We start from the raw sequence: 24,444 nt of genomic DNA on the forward strand, positions 1-24,444 counted from the left end.
CTGTAGTCACGTGCAGAGTGAATGGGAAACCAGCTCTGGAGTCACACTGCCTGGGACTGAATCCCACTTGAGTGCTATGTGACTTAGGCAAGGAACTTAAACTCTCTGTAATGTTTCCTCATCTGTGAAATAGGGATAATAATAACAGGACCTACCCCCATAAACCAGTTGTGAGGAAATTAAGCAAGATACTTCTGTATATGTGGAGGGTTCAGGATAGCACCTGATACATAGTAGGTGTTCTGCATAACTGTATAAATAACTGTAAAAAGTTAGATGCTATTGTTACTGCTCCTTGAGCCTCCATTGACCCCACACTCCCCACCCAGGACATGACACATGCTTGGAAGACTCAGATGTCTGTATGCCCAGAGCCTAGCCTCGTGCCTGGGACTTACAGAGTAAGAGTTGTGGCGGGGGGGAGGGGCGGGGCAGCAGCAGGAAGGGGAATTGCTCAATACACGCTCCTGGAAATATTAATATTGTGAAGTGGATGCATGCAATGCACTGAGCCCCCCTCCCCTACAAACTCTCCCTACCACACCCAAAGCAGCTCCTCCAGGACTCAAGGGCTGGTGAATGAATCTTTGAATGATAAATATTCCTATTTTGATGTCCATTAATAATGAGCTTGTAGGCAAGATGAGTCATCTAGACATGGTTCACCGGTATCCCTACAATTCCAGAGCCACAGAGTCAACGATCCTGGACATTCATTCATTCAACAAACATTAACTGGGTGCGTGGCAACCTACTGATTCATGAGTTAGAAGAGGGTAAAATATTATGTAGAAGCCATACTTAATGTTATTGGACACGTGTTCCCTAAGCGCCTATCCTCTGATCTTGTGCAAACTATACTTATGTGACCTTGTTTATGAATTAATGAGGGCCAGCTAATCCTTCAGAAGACTCCAATTTTAGGTTTGCGCAAAAGCCCTTCAGCCTTTGCAAACGAGGACCTGTCTTTCTGGGTTGAGCTAACTCCTCTGCTAGTTAAAAGCTTTCTGTGTCTTTAAAAGGGGGAGGCATCCTGTCAAATGGCCCCTAAAGCATAGGCTGAAGGCGCGTGAAGTCCCACCCACTTTCTATGACGTCCTGCATCCCGCCTCCTGATTGCCCGCCTGAGACGTCAATTGCGGGGCGTGTGTCTTCCTGGGACACAGTGGAGGTCTAACCTTTGGTTTGCGGAGCGGTCGGGTGTATTCTCCGCCGCCCCCACGCCCTCGAGGTCCCCGCCACCGAACCAGCGGCGGAGCCCGCCCGCGCCTCCCGCGGCACTCCCGCACCGGATCGCTCCTCGCTGGGGCGGGACCTGGCCTGGCGGCTCCGGTCACTATGGTCAGTGATCGTGGGGGATCGCGAACGGGGAGCGGGCAGGGGGCGCGGTGGGCGGGGTCGCTGTCGGAGCGGGTGCACCCGCGGGACGGGGGTCGGACGCGAGGCTCAGCCCCCAGACCACCCCCGCCGCGTTCCGAACCCCTGAAATACGGAGTCCGGACGGATACTGGGGGCCAGGTCGCGCCCCGCTGTCCCCCGTGGACGTGCAGCTGAGGAGGTCCAGCTCGGCCCCGAGTCCCCGCCCCCAGCGTGTCCGCCCCAGTTGGCCCTGGGCGCCGCCTCGACGGCGCTGGGTGGGCGCCCTCGACGGAAGCAGGGACAGGGAGGCTGCAGCGCTTTGGGTCGCCTCCTCTTTGTTAAGTAGCCCCCCAGTCAGCAGTCCACGGCCCCTCCCACCCGAGGGCTCAGCCGTCAAAGACTAACCCACTCCTGGCCCCTGCCCCAACCCCACGAGGGGATCTAGGAGTTGCACAGGGGACCAGATCGTCTGTCCCTGCGGGCGACTAGTCCGTCTCCATTTTTGGAGTCGGGACCCACGTGGAGAGGTTGCCTCAAGTTGTGAGGCACATGAGTTAGGGGTCGGGGAAAAGAAAATACTCAGGAATCCCTGATGGAGAGTCCTGTCTGCACAGAACGGGGCCCAGAGACCCTCTGAGCCAGGCTAACCCTGGGCTTGAGCAGGTGGGGAAACTGAGGTCAGACAGGGAAGGGCTGGTACTGATAGTGGTGGTCCTGGGACTTGAACCCAGGCCTCTGGACTCTCAGTTCAGTACTCTTTGTGTTACATCAGCTCACCTTCCAGGTTGCCATGGGGTCAGGCATCCTTCAGGGGACTGGGTGGGATGGCTGCCTAAGACCCTTCAACCCTGAGCAGGGGGGAGCCTGTGGAGTGAGGGCTGAGTGGCTTGAGTCGGGGCCACACAGCCCCAGGTTCAAGTCTCGCTTCCACCTCCTGGAAAGCAAAGAGGCTTTGGTTGGTCCACTCTCCCCCTCAGCACCGTTTTGCACATCTGTGTAGTGGGCTGCTGTGAGAACCATGTGAGATGATTAGCTGGAGCTTTTCCTGTGACAACAGAGTCCTGGAAATGGGTGTGCACAGATGCCTGGTTCTTCAAGCTTAGCCTCCTCTCTCCTATGACTGGGCAGGAAAATGGGTCACCGCAGCAGGATGCTGCCAGGCTGGGGCATGGGTCAAAGCCTGGTCATGGCCTGGCATGATCTGGGTGTGGCATAGGCAGCCAGGGCACTCGAGCTGGGACTGTCCTTGCCAAGCCAGCTTGGGGCGTAGCTGGGGGCCTCTGGGGCATCTGGAAGCACCAGCTTCCTGCTTCCACTTGGTGCCCAAGGGTTTACCTGGTTGAGCTGCTCCTGGAAGGCAGCCCAGGTGTTTCTGCATCACCCACCAGGGAGGGATGGAGCTGGGGTAATGATGGGCTTAGCCACCCGGGAGCTGGAGGCTGGCATGCCCTCTGGCCATGCCAGAGCACAGCAGAGGCGGTAGCCGCTCTTTGTGCCATGCAGTGGGGCCGCTCACTCTGCCCCCTATGTGCCCTAACTCAGGAGACTGGAAGTTAGAGGGCAGGTGGGGTCCAAAGCCCTCACACCTCACCGGGGGCTTGAGTGCCTTGGCAATGGATGAAGTGATTAACCCACTAAAATAGGATGTCTGTCTGGGAATCACAGGGGTGGAGGCAGTGCAGGGTCTGTCTGTTCCCTTCCCTTCATGTGGCATTTATTGAGCACCTACTGCATGTGGGGACCGTACTGGGCCCTATACTGCATGGTGGGTTTTTATGTTGAACCTGCATTGTGTGGATGGTGGTGAGTGTGTGTGTGTGACAGAAGGAATATCCTTGGAAAATACAGCATCTTCTTTGCTTTCCTGTTTCTACATCACTGGGCTAAGCTTGAGGAAGGGCCCCCCGTGGAAGACACAAAGCCCCTTGGGAAGGTAGGGGTGAGACAAGGACCAGGCCTCTGGCAGGGACTGCAAATAGCGAGGAGTCTCATGCACTCAAGGTGCATTTCATGTTTGGCGAATGAATGAATCAGACATAAGCAGGAAAACCACAGGGGCCTATTGTGCTTTGTTCTGTTATTTGTCAAACAGGTCCCCAGTGGGTGCCTTTGTCAGGCCTGTGCTGGGCACTGTGACACTAATGAGAAAGACAAGGTGCCTGCCCGCTCTAGGACCTCACTGCCTGCTGGCCAAGACAGCTGGACACAAGCAGTGTCTGAGCTACAGGTCATGGCCTAAGAGGCCTAAGGACTTTGGGAGCACAGTGAGAGGTCAATATGCTCTGAGGGAGTGGGGGTGTTGGAAGGTTCTGCAGAGGAGGTCTTTTGAGCTGGGGGAGGTCTTTTGAGCTGAGTTGAAGGATGTATATGAGTGTTCAAGGAGGATTTGGGAAGGGTACATTCCTTCTGGTGGGTGCGGGGGGAAAGTGGGCTATCAGGCTTTGAAGCATGGTCAAGAATGGGGAAAGGTAAACAGCCGCTGAAGATGCAAGGAGATTGAGGGAGGCAGGGAAATTGAGTCTGGAAAATTCGGTGGGATCAGGATGTTCTGTGCAGGGCCTCACTTGTGCTATGGGGTTTGGGTTTTATTCCACCAATAAGGGGGAAACCATAACATATTTTTGACAAGTGAGAGATGGTTGACTGGGACGATCTCTCTGACAATGAAGTGGACACAGGGTTGGAGGTAGCCAGGCTGGAGTCAGAGCCTGGCTAGTCCCGTGCATGCATCTGTCTATTCATTCATGCAGTGTGTGAGCTTCCCGGGCTGCCATTACAAAGTACCACAAACTGTGGTGTAGAGCAACAGAAATGGATTCTTACAGTGCTGGAGGCTGGAAGCTGAAGATCAAGGTATCAGCAGGGCCATGCTCCCTCTGAAGGCGCTAGGGAAGGTTCTGTTCCAGGCCTCCCTCCAAGCTTCTGGTAGCTCCTTGGCTTGTGGTTGCAGAACTCTGATCTTCATGTGGTGTGCTTCCTGTATGCAGGTCTGTGTCCTAATTTCCTCTTTTTATAAGGATACCAGTCATATTGGATTAGAGGCCCACCCTACTCCAGCATGACCTCATCTCAGCTAATTACATCTGCAATGACCCTATTTCCAAATAAGATCCCATTCTAAGGTACCAAGGATTAGGAATTCAACATATGAATTTTGGTGGGGGGACACAGTTCAACCCATAACACTCAGTATACATTTCTGGAACATGGCTGTGTGCCAGGCACTGAGAATCCAGCATTGACGGGCAGACAAAGTCCCTGTGCTCATGGAATTGGCATTGCAGTGGAGGGAGCCATGCAGCACGCGGGTAAACAGGCGAGCCTATTAGATCATGCCCTGAAGAAATAAAGGTGAGAGGGATGGGGAGGGGCAAGGGAAGGCCTTTCTGAGGAGGTGACTCCACCTGCATCTTGGGAAAGGCAGAGGAAGAATCCAGGTCGAAGGAGCAGCCGCGCAAAGGCCCTGAGGTAAGAATGAGTGTGTCTTGTGAAGAAACACAGAGAGGACCACATGGGGTCAGATCTGGGAGGTCGTTGTCAGAAGATTGAGTCTTGGCCTAAGTGAGGGGGTCCATTGGAGGGCATGGAGGAAGGGCATGCCCTTGCTGGCTAAGCAGCTTGTATCGGCTGCTTGTGAAGAATGGGCTGGGATGGGGGCAGGAGTGGAAGCCAGGAGGTCCTTGGGCAGATGTTGGTGCAGCCTCCCTGGGGGGAGATGATGGCAACTTGGATCAATGGGGAGGTCGATGAGAGAGGAGTGGAGAAGCACCTCTGGGTCTCAGAAGCACCTCTGGGTCTCAGCGTGAGCTCTGCCTGGATGGAGGGGCATTCTGGGGAGCTGGAGAAGCCTGTGGGGGGTGGGGGGGCGAGGTGGGCAGGAGAGCAGTCAGGGACATGCTAATTCAGTAATGTTCTCAGACTTCTGAGTGGCGAGTGGCTGTGGAGTCAGAGCTCTAGGGAGAGGTCAGGACCAGAGAGGAAGATGTGAGGGTCTGTTGGGAGGATGCTGTATGAGTTCAGGCATATTCTAAGAGGGAAGGCCAGGGCCCAGGTCAGGGTCTCTGCAAAGCCAACCGAGAACTGACCCAGGGGGTGAAGCCTCATTGCAGGGTCTTGTCACTTTTCTTAGTGGAGCAGCAGACAAGGGACATGTAGAAGCCTGAGCAATGGCCCCAATGATGTCCACGTCCTAATCCCCACAACCTGTGACTATGTTACCGTGGCGAGAGGGGCTTGGCAGATGGGATTGCATTAAGGATCCTGAGTTATCCAGGTAGGCGCAATGACGTAATCACAAGTGTCCTTATGAGAGCAAGGCAGAGTAATGTGGGGGGAGGGGGGCGGGTGCGTAAGCCAGGAAACCTGGGAGCCTCTAGAAACTGAAGAAGAAAACAGATTCTCCCCTAGAGCCCATAGAAGGAACGCAGCTCTGTCGCTATCTTGCTTTAGGCCAGCAACACTCCTTTCGGATTTGTGACCTCCAGCACTGTCAGATCATACATTTGTGTTGTTTTGAGACACTACATTTGTGCTCATTTGTTACAGCAGCCACGGGAAACTCGGGGCACTTGGCTGCCCCTAAATCCATGGCTTCCAAACATTTGTCATCGCTCACCTCATCAATACAAAACCTCTGAGGCCAGGCGCTCATGCCTGTAATCCCAGCATTTTGGGAGGCCAAGGTGGGAGGATTGCTTGAGCCCAGGAGTTTGAGACCAGCCTGGGCAACACAGTGAGATCCCATCTCAAAACCAAAAAAACAACAACGTTGAGCACTGCACGCGTACATATGTCATATATCATACCCCTGAGTACACATCTGAAGGGACATTTCCTCCAGCCCCTGGAGCAGTCCACAGTGCTGGGCCCATGGCTGCGGGCTGCTTGAGGAGTCCTTGGGTTATGTGGGCAGGTTTCAGGTATATACAGAGGCTTGGGAGGGAAAACCAGAGGAAAGTGGGGACTTGTACTTTCCCTAAATTTGGAGGTAGGGCTTGGTCCATGGATTAGGGATGGGGTATCAAGGGCAAGCTCTCCAGCATCATGGTGGGAGTTTATACCCTGGCTCTTTCATCTCAGCCGGTGTTCCAGGGATGTAGGAGGAAGGACCAGCAGACAGATGTAATACCGTCTCCCACCAAAGACTCAAAGCCAGTCTGAACACCAAGCCCACGTCCTAGCGCTTTCTGCTAGTTCCCAGGGTTACTGGGGAAAAGCAGTGATTAAAGAACATCCTTTTCTCACTTTGAAATATATTCCTCCACGCAAGCTGCTAAATCTGTTTCCAAGCCGCAGTGCTCTCTGACTTAATTAATTAGCATCTACTCGCAAACCAGCAATTAAAGGGCTAAAGTCCTTTTAGGTGGCCTAATTAGGTCTGACAGGACATTGTCAAGATGTGGCCTGTCCTTTCTCCATAACATCCTGGAAATTTTCCGCCATGGTTTAAAAAGCAATTACAAATGAGAGCCAGCCAGGTCAAGCCTCATGCCTGATTTATGGGCTAGTAAATCGAGGGTGTGCCTGGGGTTCTCCCAGGAGCTTGAGTCTCTGGTCTTGTCAGGGGTGTGGCCAGGGCCCTGCCAGTGGGGAGTGGCAGGGGACCAACTTGGGCGGAGTTGGATCATTCTGGAGGTGCCAGGTGGGGACTCAAAGGGCCAAAGTGAGAATCCACTTGTCCCTAGGTCCCCTAATAAGCACATCTGGGACCCCTGGGGCCCTGGAGCTAGCCCAAGGTTCCATCACCTGCACCTGCAGATGGAGGTAGCCCACCCGTGAGACATTTGTAAGCAGGGGTAGCTCTTAAATAGTGTGGAGTAAAGGGAAAAAAATCTCCAGAATATCTATAGACTAATATTATGCAAACTTAAAAGGCACGCATACTTACAAGTCTGTATTTTTAAAAAGGCAGATGCATTTCCTTTATACAAGGTACCTAGATAGTCAAATTCATTAGAGACAGAAAAGTAGAAAGGTGGTCGCCAGAGACTGGGGGCAAGGGGATGGGGAGTTAGTGTTTAATGAGTAGAGATTCATCATAAGTACGTGGAAGAAAAAAATGGGTAGGGGAGTTTCAGTTTGGGAAGATTAAAAGTTCTGGGGATGGATGGTGGCGATGGTTGCACTCTTGTGTGAATGTACTTAATGCCAGTGAACTGTGTACTTAAAAATGGATAAAAATAGGGCCGGGCGCGGTGGCTCAAGCCTGTAATCCCAGCACTTTGGGAGGCCGAGACGGGCGGATCACGAGGTCAGGAGATCGAGACCATCCTGGCTAACACGGTGAAACCCCGTCTCTACTAAAAAAATACAAAAAAACTAGCCGGGCGTGGTGGCGGGCGCCTGTAGTCCCAGCTACTCGGGAGGCTGAGGTAGGAGAATGGCGTGAACCCGGGAGGCGGCGCTTGCAGTGAGCTGAGATCTGGCCACTGCACTCCAGCCTGGGTGACAGAGCAAGACTCCGTCTCAAAAAAAAAAAAAAAAAAAAAAATTGATAAAAATAATAAAGTTTAGGCTATGTATGTTTTACCATAATCATAATAAAAAACAAATATATCTAGAAAGACATGCCATAGAAACTACCTATAGAGGCATGGGGGGATGGAGGAATGGAAATAAGGATCAGGGATGAAGGGGACCAAAACCTGAAAAAATACCTTCCTGAGGCTGGTTTCCACAGCATGTCCTGAGGGTATGGTGAGCTCAGCTCTTAGGAGCTGAGAGGGCTCTGAATCGCTATGTAGTATTTTCTTTTCTTTTCTTTTTCTTTTTTTTTCTGAGATGAAGTCTGTCGCCCAGGCTGGAGTGCAGTGGTCCGGTGGTCACGGTTCACTGCAGCCTCTGCCGTCTGGGTTCAAGTGATTTTCCTACCTCAGCCTCCCAAGTAGCTGGGACTACAGGTGCCCACCACCATGCCTGGCTCATTTTTGAATTTTGAGTAGAAACGGGGTTTCGCCATTTTGGCCAGGATGATCTTGAACTCCTGACCTTGTGATCCGCCTGCCCCAACCTCCCAAAGTGCTGGGATTACAGACGTGAGCCACCGCACCCGGCCCTATGTAATATTTTCCCTTAACTTGGCTATTTTAAAGAGCTTAAGTAGATTTGTCAAAAATGCAAAATTTATGTTAATAGAGCAAGTGGAAACCTAACTTGACTTTCCTGGCATAGGTGCCACCCTCGTTCCTAATCCACCTTTAAATATTCCTCATTTTAACTGGCTTTGTTTATTTGTTTGTTTGTTTTTTGAAATGGAGTATCGCTCTGTCGCCCAGCCTGGAGTGCAGTGGCATGATCTCGGCTCACTGCAAGCTCCACCTTCTGGGTTCACGCCATTCTCCTGCCTCAGCCTCCCAAGTAGCTGGGACTACAGGCGCCCGCCACCACGTCCGGCTAATTTTTTGTATTTTTAGTAGAGACAGGGTTTCACCGTGTTAGCCAGGATGGTCTCGATCTCCTGACCTTGTGACCTGTCTGCCTTGGCCTCCCAAAGTGCTGGGATTACAGGCGTGAGCCACCGCGCCAGGCCCCCTCATTTTAACTGTTGATGGCAGTTTTCTGCATTGAAGTACTTATCTCTGCATGTTGAAGATTAATTCCTTAAATCCATTCCACTCCTCCGTTGATTACCTTCTCAGACACTGCAGAGGAAATGTAGCAGATTTTGTGTCCTCCTTCCGCCATTTTGGTTTTGGTTTTGGGCAGTCCACACACCAGCAGTATTAAATATAGTTGTTCTACTGTTTGATCTATGATTTAAAAAGACCCAAGCCACCATTTTAAGTCAGCTGTCTATAAAAACAACAAGACTTTTATATAGTATAAACAAATTGTTAGATAAATAATGAGACTTTGGAATGAAGTCAGAGGGTGCATGAGTGCAGAGCAGGTGCGCTTGCTTTTCAGTATTACCTGTTTGTCCTCCTACCATCCATGCAAGGCAGCAGAGAGAGACAGCTTTCATTCTGAAATGTACAGAATCCTATGAATATTTGCTGTATTAGCATGCAGTATGAGTGCCAAATTAATTGTACAACTAGCAATTGTTATTATGCTAGTAATGTCAATCTTTCATGATTTAGAATAGACCAAAACATGTTAACTTTTTATAAATTTGCCTTTGAAGTCAATAAATCTGGCTTGGTTTAAGTTAAAAGAAAAAACACAAATGAAAATGGAATGATTTTAAACTCCGAGTCAGAGGCCTGCCCAATCTGGAGTAGAGAGACTAGCAAAATAGAAAGGAGTTCAAGGTATGCTAGAGGCTGTCTTTCTCCTTGATGCGATTAGAAGGCCTGAAGGAAGTGGAAAGGCAAATCACTTTCCTTCCATTTATCACGGATGTATTTTACTGCCGTGTTTGGATATTGCCTGTAAATCGTGTCCTGTTTCACCTGTGATGAGCATCTCTTGGGCTTGAAAACGCTGTTGTGGACACTGAGCCCCCAGGATCAGAAGCTGGATGGAGAACTTTCCTGGGGGAGGCCTCAGGGGCAGGAGGTCGGGACCTGGCCTGTTGATAAGAAGGCCCTGGGCTGCCCGGCGTGGAATGTCCCTTTGTGTTTAGCAGCCTTGCTCAAGACCTCTGCGTTCTGCCTACCTAGCAGTTTGGCATGGTAGAATTTCCATGGGCTTCAGAGTCAGATCTGCCTAAAATTGCTTCTTAGCACAGGGCACCTGACCTTGTCAGTAGAATGGGCATAATACCCATCTCAGGAGGTAGTTGTGAGGATTCAGTGAGATAATGGGGACATGTCAGCCTCTCTCCCCGAGCCTAGCACATAGTATGTGCATAATAATGGCACCTGTTATCACCTCATACCTCTTGGGCCTAGGGTAGCAGATCGCCAGATCATCTTCCATGTGTTGACTTTCAGCCTCACACTCGCAGGGTGGCTGCTGTAGACATTGCACCTGCACTAACGGCGGGAAGAAGTAAAACACTCCCATCTCTGTTCCTTTTATCCAAAACCAAAAGCTTCCCCAGAAGTCCCCAGCAGACTTTTCATGGGTCCAGCTGGCCAACCCCAGCTACCTGACTGCCCATAGCTGCAAGGGAGGCTAGGAAAATGGGAAAGAGGTAGGATTGTTGTGACTTACCCAGTCATTTTTTATTGTGTTGTGGGATTCCATTAGTGGGGAGGAAACGGGTCACGGCTGATGAGACAGAAGCCCTCGGCACCTGCCCCCAAGTGTTACCTGATTCCTCCTGATGGTTTTCCTGTTGCTTTGCCAGCCCGCACTATGATGTCAGGGCAGAAGGAAGGAAGGCGTCTGGGGCTGGATTAATTTAGCAAAGAAGGGTGGGTACAGCATGGAAGCTTCTAGAAGCAAAATCCAGAATCCCTTCTTCCAACCCCCCAAGTGTTTGCATGCCCTGTTTCCACTTTTGGAAGCATTCTTCATTCAGTTCTTTTTTTTTTTTTTAAGACAGAGTCTTGTTCTGTTGCCCCGGAGTGCAGTGGTGCGATCTTGCCTCACTGCAACCTCTGCCTCCCAGGTTTCAGAAATTCTCTACCTCAGCCTCCTGAATAGCTGGGATTACAGGCACGTGCCACCATGCCCAGCTAATTTTTTTTTGGTATTTTTAGTAGACACGAGGTTTCGCCATCTTAGCCAGGCTGGTCTTGAACTCCTGATCTCGTGACCCACCCACCTCGGCCTCCCAAAGTGCTGGGATTACAGGCGTGAGCCACCACGCCCGGCCCATCCAGTTCTTTAGGACAATGGATTCATCCTCTATTTTTAAGCTTTCTTCTGGGAAGTTGCCCTGAATCCCATGTTTGGGGAAGATCATGTTTGGTGCCACCAGAAAGGGAGAAATGGAATAAAGTGTAAGTTCAAGGGAGAGCCCAGGACCGACTCAGATGAGGTGAGGAGATCAGGGAGGCTTCATGGAGGAGGTAGCTTTTATTCATTTGTTTGAAGAATATCTCACCCCCTGCTCTGTGCCAGGCCCTTGGTGAATGGAAGATGGCAGACAGTATGACAAGCTGTCATCCAGGCCCCCTAAAGACACCCCTGCCCAGTCCCAGCTTCGTCCCTGACCTGATACTGGATGCAGGGTCAGGGCCAGATGGAAGTTTGCAGTCTGTCCCATGTGGAGGCAGGAGCAACAAAAGTCATTGAGGCCTCATTATCTAATCTCATGGTCCAGCTTTCTGCTTTGTGTGCTGAGCTTTGGAAAAAGCTAATCATCCAAAATCCAGATATATTTCTTCAGGTGAAGAAAGGGGTTTGTAGCGTCAGAGGGCTCCTCTCTGAGCAGGATGGTATTGGGTTGAGATCATTATCTAGTCAGCGATGAGGCTGACAGGCTACCAGGGAAGGCCACTGTGGCCGATGTGACATGAAAAAGGCCAGTTACAACTGCATGTCAACAATGATGGTGATAAATGGATGGAAAACTAGATTTCTATTTACAAAAATCCCAATTAACAGTGACCATCCACAGTACTCTATTGCATAAAAATGGTCTCCTCTGGTTGTGTGCAGCAGCCAGCCTCACTTGTTTTAAGCTATAAACTGTAAGTGGCTTTAACACCATTTCTCTCACAGTATGTTCATGCTGCAATCAAAGCGGCTTTGGGCGGGTTGGAGGCTAGAGATGCAGCTCTCGCTTGTTTGAGCCCTGCTGACAAGATAGCACAAGGCGGAGACCAGGCCCACGGGGAGCTGGCTGCTAGAACGAGGTGTCTCCTGCAGTTTCCTTCACCCCGAAGCTTCCTTTTGCAGTTGCCTCCTCCCGGCCCGCCAATTTCTTCACAGGCCTGGAGAGACCCTGCCTGTAGGAGGCTTGTCTTTCTGGGTTGGAATTGACCTAGACCTAGAGCTGGGTTGTAGTATAAACTTTCTCCGCTAGGTGGTGCATGAAGATGCCCTCCCGCCCTGTGCTCCCTGAGCTCAATCTCTTGACACCTTCCCTGGCATCTCTGTGTACCAGTGCCACACAGTGCGGCCTCTTCTGGTGACCTTATCACCCCCTATCTTGATTGTTTTTCTCTGTAGACTGTGAGCCTTGTGGGTGGGGGAGTGCTAGACGTTCCTCCTTCTGTATTTCCAGCATGTGACACAGTGCTGGGCATGTGGATGTTCAGGAATTGTTGGATGAATCAAAGAATGAATGAATGAATGCATGAATGAGAGAGGAGGGACGGAAGGAGACAAACGGCCTTATCCTCAAGCATGAAGGCTCATTAGGTTCGAGGTACACATTCTGTGAAATGAATCAGGCTTCAATAACAAGATGAGTTTCCTTATAACCAGGGCTATCTCTTCACGATGGCCCTGACCCTGACCATCCCTGTCCTAGAAATGTGGCGATCCCAACAGGCGTCTAGGATGTTGGTAACATACTCCCAGCATGAGAAGGTAGGAAGGTCCCATTCATTGTTGTCTGTAACTGGCAGTTCAGAGGCCACCAGCTCGTGGAGTCCCATCCGTTGCTTTTGAAATTGTCACAGCATTTCTTCCCTCCCTCTCTTCCAGAGTGAAACATCTTTCAACCTAATATCAGAAAAATGTGACATTCTATCCATTCTTCGGGACCATCCTGAAAACAGGATTTACCGGAGGAAAATCGAGGTGAGGCAGAGGGCAGGGAGAAAAGCATCCTAAAATAAACAGGCTGGAGTCGGGAGTGTAAAGGTGATGCCTCTTTGAAGGCCAATAGTTTGGGCCAGGTTCCTGGGCAAATGAAAGGATTCCTAGGATATTTCGATGTTGGACATTTGCCTTAGCAATACATCCTTTCATTCCAAAAAAAAAAAAAAGGATTTTTTGTTTAAAAGTTTAGCACTATCCTAATGTTTTATTTACTCACTGAGACTTCACTACAACTCTGTGAGGTAAGTACTTTTATTATGCCCATTTTACAGCTGAGGAAACTGAGGCACAGAAATTAAATTGTGGCCATTTAGCTCATGAGTGGCCAAGCTGGGATTTAAATCCAGGCAGCCGAGTCTCAAGCCACATTCGTAACTGCTGTGCCGGAGACCTCTTGGAGGGAAAGTGTACTCCAGTGAGGCTAAAGGGATTTGTGGGAAGGCTGCAGGGATCGCTTACAGAGCGGTCACCCGTGGGTGGCCGGAGGAGCTGGGTACCCACTCTGTCCCTCTGGCAGCAGGCCCCGGCTGCTCTCTGTACTCTGCAGGACTTCCTCTCGCTGCAGGACAGGCTTGCTCTGGCACTGGCCCCACAGGCCCTTCCCTTTGAGTTCCTCTCAGACACGCAGCACCGTTGCTGGACCCCGTTACTTATCCTCAGAGACTCTGATGGGTCCAGCTTGGGTCAGATGTCCATCAGCAGCCAGGGGTAGTGGTGTGGGCATCATGTGATCAGAACGCCGCTGCAGGGGCACTTCCAGGACAGGCGCTGGGCTCTGCAGCCCGCTGACTTTCGTGTCCCCCGAAGCCCTCCTGGGAGAAGAGCCAGCGGCTCCAGAGAGTCCCTGTCTCCCCACTGCCAGCTGGCCTCAGGTGGGCCCAAGTCAGCTCTGAGCCTTCTCATGGCTATGGGGGGAACACAAACTCCCAGACCCCTTGAAAACCATCCTCTGCTGTCAAAATGCTGCTTATAGTCCCATGAGGCAGGAAAGGGGATTCCAGGCCAGTTCAGAGGGACACCTACTTATTGCTAGGAGTGGAGCTGGAGCCTACCCCTCCCTCCCCTGCTCACACATGCAACCCCCCAACCCCTACTTCTGCCGGCTCCCGATTCTCTGTGCTGCTCCCCCAGGAAGGCTTCCCCAACTTCCAAAAGCCAGTGCAATGCCACTGCCCTGTGGCACCCAGCCGTGCACTCCTTCTGTCCTCACAGTGCCACTGTCTAACTATCCACCTTCCCTCCCGGACTGTAGGCTGCCGGGGGGCAGGGACGGACACACAGGACAATGCAGTGTATTTTTATATCAGGGGGATGTACGAGGGTGGGAGGCTGAGGGGATAGCAGCCTGAAGGGAGGGAGCAGGTGTTTCCTGGGAGAGATGGGGGGCACCTGGCTAGTCCCAGCACCTAAACCACACAGAGCTGTTATTGGTGCAAATGCCCACATTTCTTTCTGTCCCCTTCAGGAACTCAGCAAAAGGTTCACCGCCATCCGCAAGACCAAAGGGGATGGGAACTGCTTCTACAGGGCCTTGGGCTATTCCTACCTGGAGTCCTTGCTGGGGAAGAGCAGGGAGATCTTCAAGTGAGTGCCGGGGCCCCTTGGGCTCTCAAGGCTATGTTCTCTGTGCTAGGTCAGCCCCAAGTCTCTCGGAGGTTTTTGTTACACTTGGGCTGGTTAACCCAGAGAGTGAGCTGAAGGGCTGCCTGGCAGAGGCGTTTGATGTTGGGGGAGCCCAGCTGCCTGCTGTGGTGGAGTTGGAGGCAGCCAAGGGGTGGAGGATGGAATCTGTGGCCTCCCAGATGCTTTCCAGCCTCTGCTTCCACCACAGGCCTGGGTCAGCCCAGGTAAGTCGCGTGGAGCAGGGGCTTCGTGACCCAATCTGAAAAAAGAAAACAAACAAAAAGAAGCTTTGCCCCGGTGTTCGGCATAATTCCTGTTGACCTTGGTTTGGAGTGTGTGTGACCCAGGCATTCAGCTGTCTGGGCCTGGCCCTGAGGTCATGCTGGAGAAGGTCTGTGTCCAGAGCTGCCCCTATCATCTCGGCTAGTTCAGGGTTTCTCATACCTGAACATTTGTACAAGGCCCCTGATTCTCTAGTCCATAGCAAGATACAAAAAGCAAAGACAAACAAACCCCTGAGACCTGGCTAGGACGCAAATTCCTGTTCAGGGGGAGCAGGGCAGAGCCGGGACTGCTTTCGTCACTGCCTCCCAGGAGATGCTGATGCCGCTGGGCCTCAGACCATGCTTTGAGGAGCAAGGAGCTAAGAGACCCACCTGGCTCTTAACCTTTGGGGGTCTCAGAGCCCTTAGAGGCTTTGGTGAGGGCCATGGGCCCTCCTCATCTGAGACCCGCACCCAAATGCCCTCTGGAAACAGTACGGGGGGCAGTGGGTCACAGAGCACTTCTTTGGCTAAGGCAGGTTTCTCACCAGCGGCATGACTGATGTTGTGGGCTAGATCGTGCTCATGGTGGGGACTGTCCTATTGTAGGCTTATTAGCAGCACCCCTGGCCCCCACCCATGAGATACTAGTAGTAACCCCTTCCCCAAGTCATGACAATCAAAACTGCCTCCAGACACTGCCAAGAATCTCCTTTCGGCGGAAAAAAAGTCGACCCTATCTGGTTGAGAACTACTAGGTTAAGGCCATCATCGCCTGTTCAAAATATAGATGATCTCAAAGAGGGTAGAAGTTGAGTCATCTATTCCTTGGCTGAACCGTTCAGATTGTTTCCCCCGTGACAGACTGGCAGAGCCCCTTATGATGAAGAGTCAGCTATCTCAAGCCATTCCCCTCCCCAACTTTCTCAGAGCCCTGTGGGAACCAGCGCAGCACAGTGCAGGGATTATGACCCCAACGTCATTTCCCTATGACCCATGTGCCCTGGAGTTGTGCCACGCAGCAGCCCTGGGCTCTGAGGTCGGACCTCACTCTCTTGCTTACTTGCTGTGCCACCTTGGGCAAGTGACCTGACCTCTCTGGTCCTCAGTTTTCATGCCTGTGGAAGGTGGACATTATAACACACTTCAGGATGCTACTGTGAGGACTCAGTGGGTGATGCTGGTCAAGCCCAATGCCTGCATCTCTCTCTGCACCAGCCCACGTGCTCTGTTCACCTTTCCTCTGTCCTGTCTCCCTGCTCGTCAGCAGACACGGGTGCCATGCTCAGACCCTGCTCTAGGCTGTGGGGATACTGCAGTGAACAAGAGAGACAAAAATCCCTGCCTTGTGGGGCTTGCGTCCTAATGGGAGAAGATGGACAGTACATGAGTATCATGTTTGAGGTGTCAGATGGTGATAAGTATTGTGGGAAAAATCAAGCAGGAAGGAGGCCGAGGAGTGCAAGGTCTGGCGTTGTCTGTTTCTAGTAGGGTTGGAGAGGTAAGGGCGGCAGGGCACATAGCACCTCAGGCCTTTCTAAGGACCTTGGCTTTCAGCCTGAAGGACGCGGGAGCCACCGAAGGATTGTGCAGCACGGGGACCTGCCCTGCTGGCTGCTGTGTACAGGACAGATGGGGGCGGAGACACGGCCAGGGAGATGTGGTTGGCGAGAGATCCAGAGAGGAGATGGCCGTGGCATGAGCAGGTGGATGCAGTGGGCATGGCAAGAAGTGGGCAGGTCTAGACACCTGTGGAGGTGGCAAAGACAGGATTCGTGCCTGACTCACATGTTGGACATGGCAGAGTCAAGGATGGTTCCCAGATATTTGACCTGAGAGTTAGCAGGATGGAGAAGCCGTTTGCTGCGAGAAAGGGCTGAGGAAGATCAGGAGCTGTGTTTTGCGATGCTGTCTGAAATGTCCAGGAGTCATAGAGTGGGGGTGTCTGGTGGGCACTGGAGGTATGAGGCTGGTGTTCAGCAGGCAAGCCGGGGCACACAGGTGGTAAGTCAAACCACAAGGCTGCATGAGACCACCAGCATTTTCTCTTTCTTTTTTAAAACATTTTCTTTCTCTCTTTATTTTTTCTTAAGAGATGGGTCTTGCTATGTTGCCTAGGCTGGCCTCGAACTCTTGGGCTCAGGTGGTCCTCCCTCCTCAGCCTGCATCTTACACAAAAACCGAGACCATGTCACTCACAGGCTTGAAATATGCTCCTGACCTCTAGGAGCAGTGGAAACCCCTGACACCAAGGCCCTCCACACCAGGCCCCTGCCCCTCCTACCCCATTGCCTGCCCACCCTGAGGTCTAGGCACAAGGACCCATTTATCCCACACATACCAGAGCTTGCAGGCATGACATGCCGCCTGACGCTGTCTTGGCCTAGGTAGCCCTGCCCCTGACCTGGCTGTGGGTTCTTCGGGCCCCAGGCAGGTTGCTTCACTCACTCCTCTGTAGCTCCTTTCCCCAGCTGAACAGTGACCATAGCCCTGTCATGGACATTAAGTGATTGACTCGTGAGTACTTGGAACACTGACTGGGGTGTTCTGTGCTAGCTCTGATTGTCTGCGTCATGCATCCTCCACAACCTGCTGTCTCCCTGTGTGCAGTGAGCCCAGAGCCACCCAGGCAGACACTTGTTCTCTGCTCAGTGCTGCTGCAGGGCTGGAGCAAGCGTGTTGCAGCAGTATGCTTGTTCCAGCCCTGGATCTTGCATACTTGCTCTAGAAGTATGCAAAGTACTTCCGTGTGCCGGAGGCTTGGAGAACACGCGCTTCCTTCGAGGGCAGCCACTGTTACTACCCCATCTTACAGATGAGCAAACAGAGCCTCATAGAGGTCAAATGACTTGCCAGAGGTCCCACACAGGCTTGTGTGCAGCCCCAGCTCTCTGAACTTGCCCCCCTGCTGAGCCCCAGTGCCATCCCTCCCCACATCCCTGGCTTGCCTCTCGGGGGTGCATGTCCTGGCCTGGGGGCTTGCCCCCTTCTAACAGGGCCTGCGACGGCGTGCTGCTTGTCTCCGTGTCCCCAGTGCCTGGCACAGAGGGGCCCACAAGTCACTGGCAAGGAATGAATGTGGAATGAGGCAGAGGTTTGGGGGTGGGAGTAAGGGCAGGAGAGCTGGGAGCAGAGCAGTGCACTTCATGGCCATGCAGGGACAGAGTGGCCCGAAGAGGGTGCAGGCCCTTGGAGCGGCCCTGGAGGACTGCAGCTGCTTCCTGGAGCTGCTCCTAGTACTCTGGCCATGGGCCACCTAGGCCACAGCTGAAGACAGAACGGGGGTGCTGATGAGGGTGGCTCCTGAGCGAGAGGCATTAGTCAGCACTGACCATCAGATCCTTGCCCTGGCCCGGAGGGGAAACCTAGGTAGCAGGTACCACCGCAGCGGAGGCCTCATCCTCCCGGGCAGCCCTCCGTTCGCCCTCAGCACCCCTGCAGTCAAGGCGTCATCACCATCCACACTTGTGCCACAGGGGAGCCTATGGCCAAAAGCCAGAGGGAGACTTGACAGGGCTGGAGGGGACTGCGGCTAGAAGTCAGCACAGGATCCATCCCTCCCATCCAGGCACCTCACTCCGCAATCAGGACAATCTAGTCCTGGCCCAGGCAGGACTCTTAGATATGCCAGGACCAGCCAGGGGCAAGCGGCGTCTAGGCAAACACTCCTACTTCTGAGTTAGGAGACTGGCTTCCCGTCCACACCCACCACCTTCTCCCTCCTCGCCGCCCCCTGTCCTCCTACAAGGCACTAGGCTTTTCCGGAGCACAGCAACTTCTGAGGTGGCCCAGGCCTCTGTATTCCCTTGTGAAACCTGCTGCCTCCTGGGTCCTGTGAGAGCCTCGTCTCTGTTCCTAGGGAAAGTAAGGGGCTGGAGAACTAGGTGTGGCCTTAGTGTTCTGCGCCTGCCAGCTAGTCACCCAGGGCCGCTCACCTGGTCCTTGTGGGAGGCAGCCCTTCCTCCATACCTCATTGCTGCCACTAAACTTGGAGTGTCCTGGAGCCAGGGCCAGGCCCAGGCCCAGGCTTGGGTTTCTTGCCATGCTCCCTGAGGGTACCAGGACAGGTCCCAGAAAGGGGCTGTGCCATGAGGGGGCCTGCAGTGGGTGCAGAGAGGAACAACCCAGCATGCACAGAGCAAGGGCCTGTGGAGCGTGTCCCCAAGGGTGACTTGGTGCTGGCAGATGCTTAACAGCCGGCTTTGGGCGTGCGGGAGGCCTGGTGTGTGTTGTCAGTCGATTGCTGTGGTGTCAGTATTCAATATTACCATGATTGAGTCAAGCTGCCTTCATGAGGTCACTGAGTAGGGAGTTGGAAAAGATGCAAAATCACACACGTCCTTGTCATATCGTCTTTTCACCATGCACACACACACAATGCAGCTCAGTCACCAGGGCCCGGGGACTAGAGATGAGGTTGGTGGGCGCAGTGGGTTGAGAGGGGGATGCACAGTTGACAATCACAGCACACTCGCTGTGTTTCCCTGTAAACACTCAGTCTACCCCCCTGTAGGTTCAAAGAACGCGTACTGCAGACCCCAAATGACCTTCTGGCTGCTGGCTTTGAGGAGCACAAGTTCAGAAACTTCTTCAATGCTGTGAGTTCACCTAGTCCCTCCTTCCACACTGGCAGAGCAGACAGGAGCGGGCACTGGTTGGAGCCCTGCACAGCCCACAGCTCTGCTTCTCCGGGCTGGGGAAGGACAGAGGGCTGCTTCCTGCTTGTGGGGGTGTGTGGGCACAGGGAGCCCAGGGCCCTGCCCTCCCTTTAGGAGGAGGCACATCCTCCACCCTATTCCATCTCCACCTTGTGCCTCCCTATCCAATTAGTGAAGGGGCGGGATCGAGGACTCTGACGCTTGCCACTCTGAGTGTGCATGTGAGAATGCAAACCCAGGTAGTCATGGCAGGAAGACCCAACTGCCGCTCCCTAGACGTGCCTCTGGCCTAGTGTACAAACTACAGTCTTGCTAACCCTGGGTTACTTAGCTTAGGCAGAATCTCAGACTGATTTTCTACTTCAACCTGAGAATCTACAAATGAAAATGCACGTGAGGGCTTCACGCAAAGGGAGGGAGCGGAGGGAGAATGCAGAGGGAGGGCTGGGGCTTGCTTGGCCTCCCTAGCTGAGGGCCGGGCGGCGCAGTTTTACAGTGTGGTGGAACTGGTAGAGAAAGACGGCTCAGTGTCCAGCCTGCTGAAGGTGTTCAACGACCAGAGTGCCTCAGACCACATCGTGCAGTTCCTGCGCCTGCTCACATCGGCCTTCATCAGAAACCGAGCAGACTTCTTCCGGCACTTCATTGATGAGGAGATGGACATCAAAGACTTCTGCACTCATGTAGGTGTTGGGGTCTCAGCCCCAGCCCCGGGTTCTGCTCCTGTGGCCCTCTCCCACAGACTTCAGCACCCATCTCTAGCCAAGGGACTTGGGTGTCACGACTGCCCTTGCAATTCAAACAGAGCTAGGTCAGCAAGCTGCAGACAGGTCTCACCTGAGCTGCCTGAGCTGTGTGGCCTGAAGCAAGGCACTTCCCTCCCTGGAGATTTCCCATCTGAAAAATAAGGGATTTGGACTGGCCTGTTTACAAAACTGCAGAGTCACAGTCCAAGAGTTACATTTGCTTGACGTGTTTATGATGCGTGGTATTTACCCAAAAGAATTGCCAATATTTGAAAATTAGGCACTTTTCATAGGAATATTTGGATTTCTGTTGGAAAATCAGAAGATCCAGCCCCCAGGCCCTTGCTCGTGCAGGACAGTATCAGCAGGCACTAGGCAGCAGCTGCCCTCTCGATGTGGGACACACACCTGCTTGCCACCGCCTCTGCCTCTTCCATCGTCTCTGCAGCATCTGGACTGGCACCCTCACTCACCAGCCTGGCCTCTGCAAACACTTAAGCTTGAAAGGCACCCCTGGATGTCAGGGTGCCTTTTATCTCTAAGATTCTTTGATGCCCAACCTGAAAAATTTCTGCCCCCTTTCCAGATCCGTCTAAAGTAGTAGCCTGCTCTCAGGTGTAACAACAAGGTCTAGAATGGAAAAGATCCAGGTTCGATTCTTGCCATTGTAGCGATTTCTAGCTGTGCTGCCTCTCAGTGAGGCTGTTTCCTGTGTGACATGAGAATGTCCATACCCAACTCATGGGAAGTTGTGAAGATGATGTCCCAGCACAGAGGCTGTGACCATGACCCTGAGAGCCAGAGTTGAACTCACTTATCCTCTGCCAGGCCTCCCTCCTAAGCTGGTTTCTTTTCATTTTGGCTTCCTGCAGGAAGTGGAGCCCATGGCCACGGAGTGTGACCACATCCAGATCACGGCATTGTCCCAGGCCCTGAGCATCGCCCTGCAGGTGGAGTACGTGGACGAGATGGATACCGCCCTGAACCACCACGTGTTCCCTGAGGCCGCCACCCCTTCCGTTTACCTGCTCTATAAAACATCCCACTACAACATCCTTTATGCAGCCGATAAACATTGATTAATTTTAGGCCATGCAGTGGAACCTGTCACCTAATGGGACTGCATTCTGAATGGAACATTCCGGCTCTTCAATTTTTTAAGCAATTTAGACTGTAGCAAGAAAATGTGCAGCCTTTTGGGCAAAGCCCCTGGAACGAGGCCTACCCATTATGGACTGTGGTAACTTGGTGGTATTTTTAGTATTTATTTTAATGGAGGATCAAATGCTTTCTAACTGGGCCCCTGACAGTTCCCTGTGAGGCCTGGGTGGGTTACCTGCCTTCTCTGGAATTGTTTCTTCAACTGGAGGAGGGTCCTGCCTATGTTGACATTGCACTGTAGAAAAATGGGGCCTCCGGTTTCTCTTTACCAGGGGCAGTGCCTCTCTGCGGGGGAGGAAAAGCTCAAGGTTAGCTGTCTTAATGCAAGTGACTTACCAGGCCTACAGAGTCCAGTCCAGTCATTTGTTGGACGGGGCTCTGGCAGATGGCCTGTTGAGGTCAATTTGAATGTGAGGGCTGCGGTGTGGTTTCAAACATTCATGATGGATGTATTTTCCTACCCCTAACTTAACGAGAAAAAAAAGACTTTCTTTTTTTGCCAAAGTCCAGAAAAGGGCCTTTAGCCTTTAGCAGGAGCTTAAATTGTTGGGGCCCCTCTACCTCTCTCAGGGCCAGAACTGCCTGATTTTTGGTGGACGAGCCCTTCAGGGTTCTGCTGTCAGCCCCACCTGGACAGAGGCTTACAAGACTAGGGTCTGGAGCAGAATCTGTGTATTTCTGTCTGGGACCAGGAAGCTGCAGCTGTCCCATCATCCCCAGCAAATCCTAGAAGTGGAGTCTGGGTACTTCACGGAGAGAGGTGTCGGCATGCACAGCCGTGGACCCAGCTGAGCAGAGCAGATGCTTTTCAGGCTGCCCCTGGCTGCTTTCTCCCTTTCCCGCTTCTGCTCTCTTTATGGACTGGTCAGAGGGTAGGTGGGAAAGAACAGACAAGCCATGTAAGTTGGCAGTGGGGAGATTTCCACTGTGGAAACTGCCTGGGAATTCTGGCCAGCAGTGTCCTCATTCGGCCACCTGGCTATGCTCCTTAAATAAGCCCCTCACCTTGCTGCCTCAGGACCTTCAAGATTCCATCCATGGGCTGGCCAGCGCAACGGCACCAGTGGGGCCCCACACCCTGGCTGGGCAGAGGTGCTGCTAGCAACCTCTCTTTCTCTGTAGGAGGAAATGGAAAATGCAGGGTGTGGAATTGCCCTTTGGGGTCCTTCCTTAATTGAAGGCCACCTTCTCACAGGTTTCATTCTGCAGGGATTTATTGGAATCTATTGGTGCTGCTACGTGAGTCTGCTGACAACCTGACTACACAAGGACTGGGTAGCAGACTCCTCAGAGTCCTCTTGACACAAATGTCCGATTTGTGTCACTCTTCTGCCTTCATGAAAAGCCAATAGCACTCTTAGATGTCAGGGGATTTTCGTTCCAAGCAGGGCCCCTGGTTTCCATGCTGCCCTCAGTTGGAGTTTGGATCCAAAGGCTCTGGCTAAGTCATTATGTCACTTTTTCACAGGAATGTAAATTTGACCATCACCTCTGAATTTGTTCAGTACCCCACCATGGTCTATGAGAAGTACACTGGAAGCGTGGGGGGAACACATGACATGATTTGTAAATAGCATCATCTTTGCCGGACAAGTCTCCAGAGGATCCCTGTTTCCCAACTGAAAGGTGTGAACGGACACACACATGGCCTGGATGACACCTTGGCTGTTCTGAGGGGCTGTCAGGTGGGCTCTGGGCCTTCCAGCTAGGCTCTCAAGCACAGCAGAAGCCTCACTGGCTGCTATGTCTCTGTATCTGTGGCTTGTGTGGTAACCTCAGAAGCAGAGCTGTTTGGCAGACTGGCTGGAGAAATTCCCTCTGGGAGACTTGCCTGTGCTGTGCTTCCAGGTCACAGAGCCCCCCAGAAACTCACAGGGCCCTCTTCCCAGGAAAGAATCTATTCTATCACTTCAGAATCAGGACACTCAAGCTCTGGCAGAGGCAGGCCAAGTCATGGTCTTACCCTCTGCTTTTCCCCTTTTTGCAAAAAACCATCAGCCAAATCCGTAACATTGCCCTTGTTCCCCCCACATTCCCTCTCAGATCTCTGTCTCAAAGGGAAAACACAGTGGATGAAAAGGTGTGGCAGGCTTTGGCAGCTTATTAAAATCTAGTCATCTGTCGATGTTACCTTGCTTGTCCACAGCAGCCAGTCACCCTGGCAGTCACACTTCCTGGATAATTCTCTACCCTCACCCCACAGAGCCATCTCTCTCCAGACCAAAAGCTGGAAGGAGAGTTGTTTTGAGAGCTTGTTTTTACAACTGCACGTTTATTATGATACTTTCTCTCCAAAGGAAACTTTATAAATCAATGGGAACAATTAGCAACAGAAAGAGCACAGTCCCTGCTTTTGACTGGGTTTCTATTTTAAGCACAAATGAGATCTCTGGAGCCAGAATGCCAGGGTTCAACCCTCAGCATTGCCACTTACTAGCTGTATGATCTTGGCCAAGTAACTTCACTTCCCTGAACCCCAATTCCAAAGTTTGTGAAATGGCGACAATACCTATGTATCACTGGATTATTGGCTAAAATGGAATGAGATTCCTTGTGTGAAAAGAGCTATTATACCTGACACTCATCGTACGGGCTCTACAAAGGGATGTTCCCCAACCTGTCCTTCCCAACAGGAAGCACAGGGCACTGCAGATGGGGAAGCATGTCACCTTGGCAGTGACTCTGTGGCTTCCCAAGCAGGAGTGTCAGGGGAACCATTAGACAGAGTCTAGGAGCCAAACGCATCACCACCCTGAGCAGACACGGGAGTGAGGAGGGGGCTGTGACTCAGTGAGTGACTTTCAGGGGCCCCAGGCCCAGCGGGATGTAGGCCAAGCCCTACAGCTTCCCTGGGCAGTAAGTAAAAACATTCTCCTAGCATTAAAATGGTTTCCATAACTACTTTTGTCCTGGCTTAATACTGAGTTCCTGGCATGCGGCCAAGAACTCTGCTTTTCCGTGGTGCTTATGTGTTGAGTAGATTAGCTGGGGAGGGATATTCCTTGTTTAATGGCAGATCCAGGACATCAG

The 24,444-nt window shown here is 52.3% G+C and overlaps 1 protein-coding gene across 1 annotated transcript; it reads left to right on the plus strand.

The window, feature by feature from the left end:
• Positions 1 to 1,135: 1,135 nt before the first annotated feature.
• Positions 1,136 to 24,315, plus strand: OTUB2 (OTU deubiquitinase, ubiquitin aldehyde binding 2). Its single transcript, XM_025392492.1, has 6 exons — positions 1,136 to 1,341; positions 12,847 to 12,942; positions 14,429 to 14,547; positions 19,363 to 19,447; positions 19,996 to 20,190; positions 21,126 to 24,315. The coding sequence occupies exons 1-6, from the start codon at positions 1,339 to 1,341 to the stop codon at positions 21,330 to 21,332; spliced, it is 705 nt and encodes a 234-aa protein (XP_025248277.1). The 5' UTR covers positions 1,136 to 1,338; the 3' UTR covers positions 21,333 to 24,315.
• Positions 24,316 to 24,444: the final 129 nt, after the last annotated feature.

Source organism: Theropithecus gelada, chromosome 7b, assembly GCF_003255815.1.
Source record: "Theropithecus gelada isolate Dixy chromosome 7b, Tgel_1.0, whole genome shotgun sequence".
Lineage (NCBI taxonomy): Eukaryota > Metazoa > Chordata > Mammalia > Primates > Cercopithecidae > Theropithecus > Theropithecus gelada.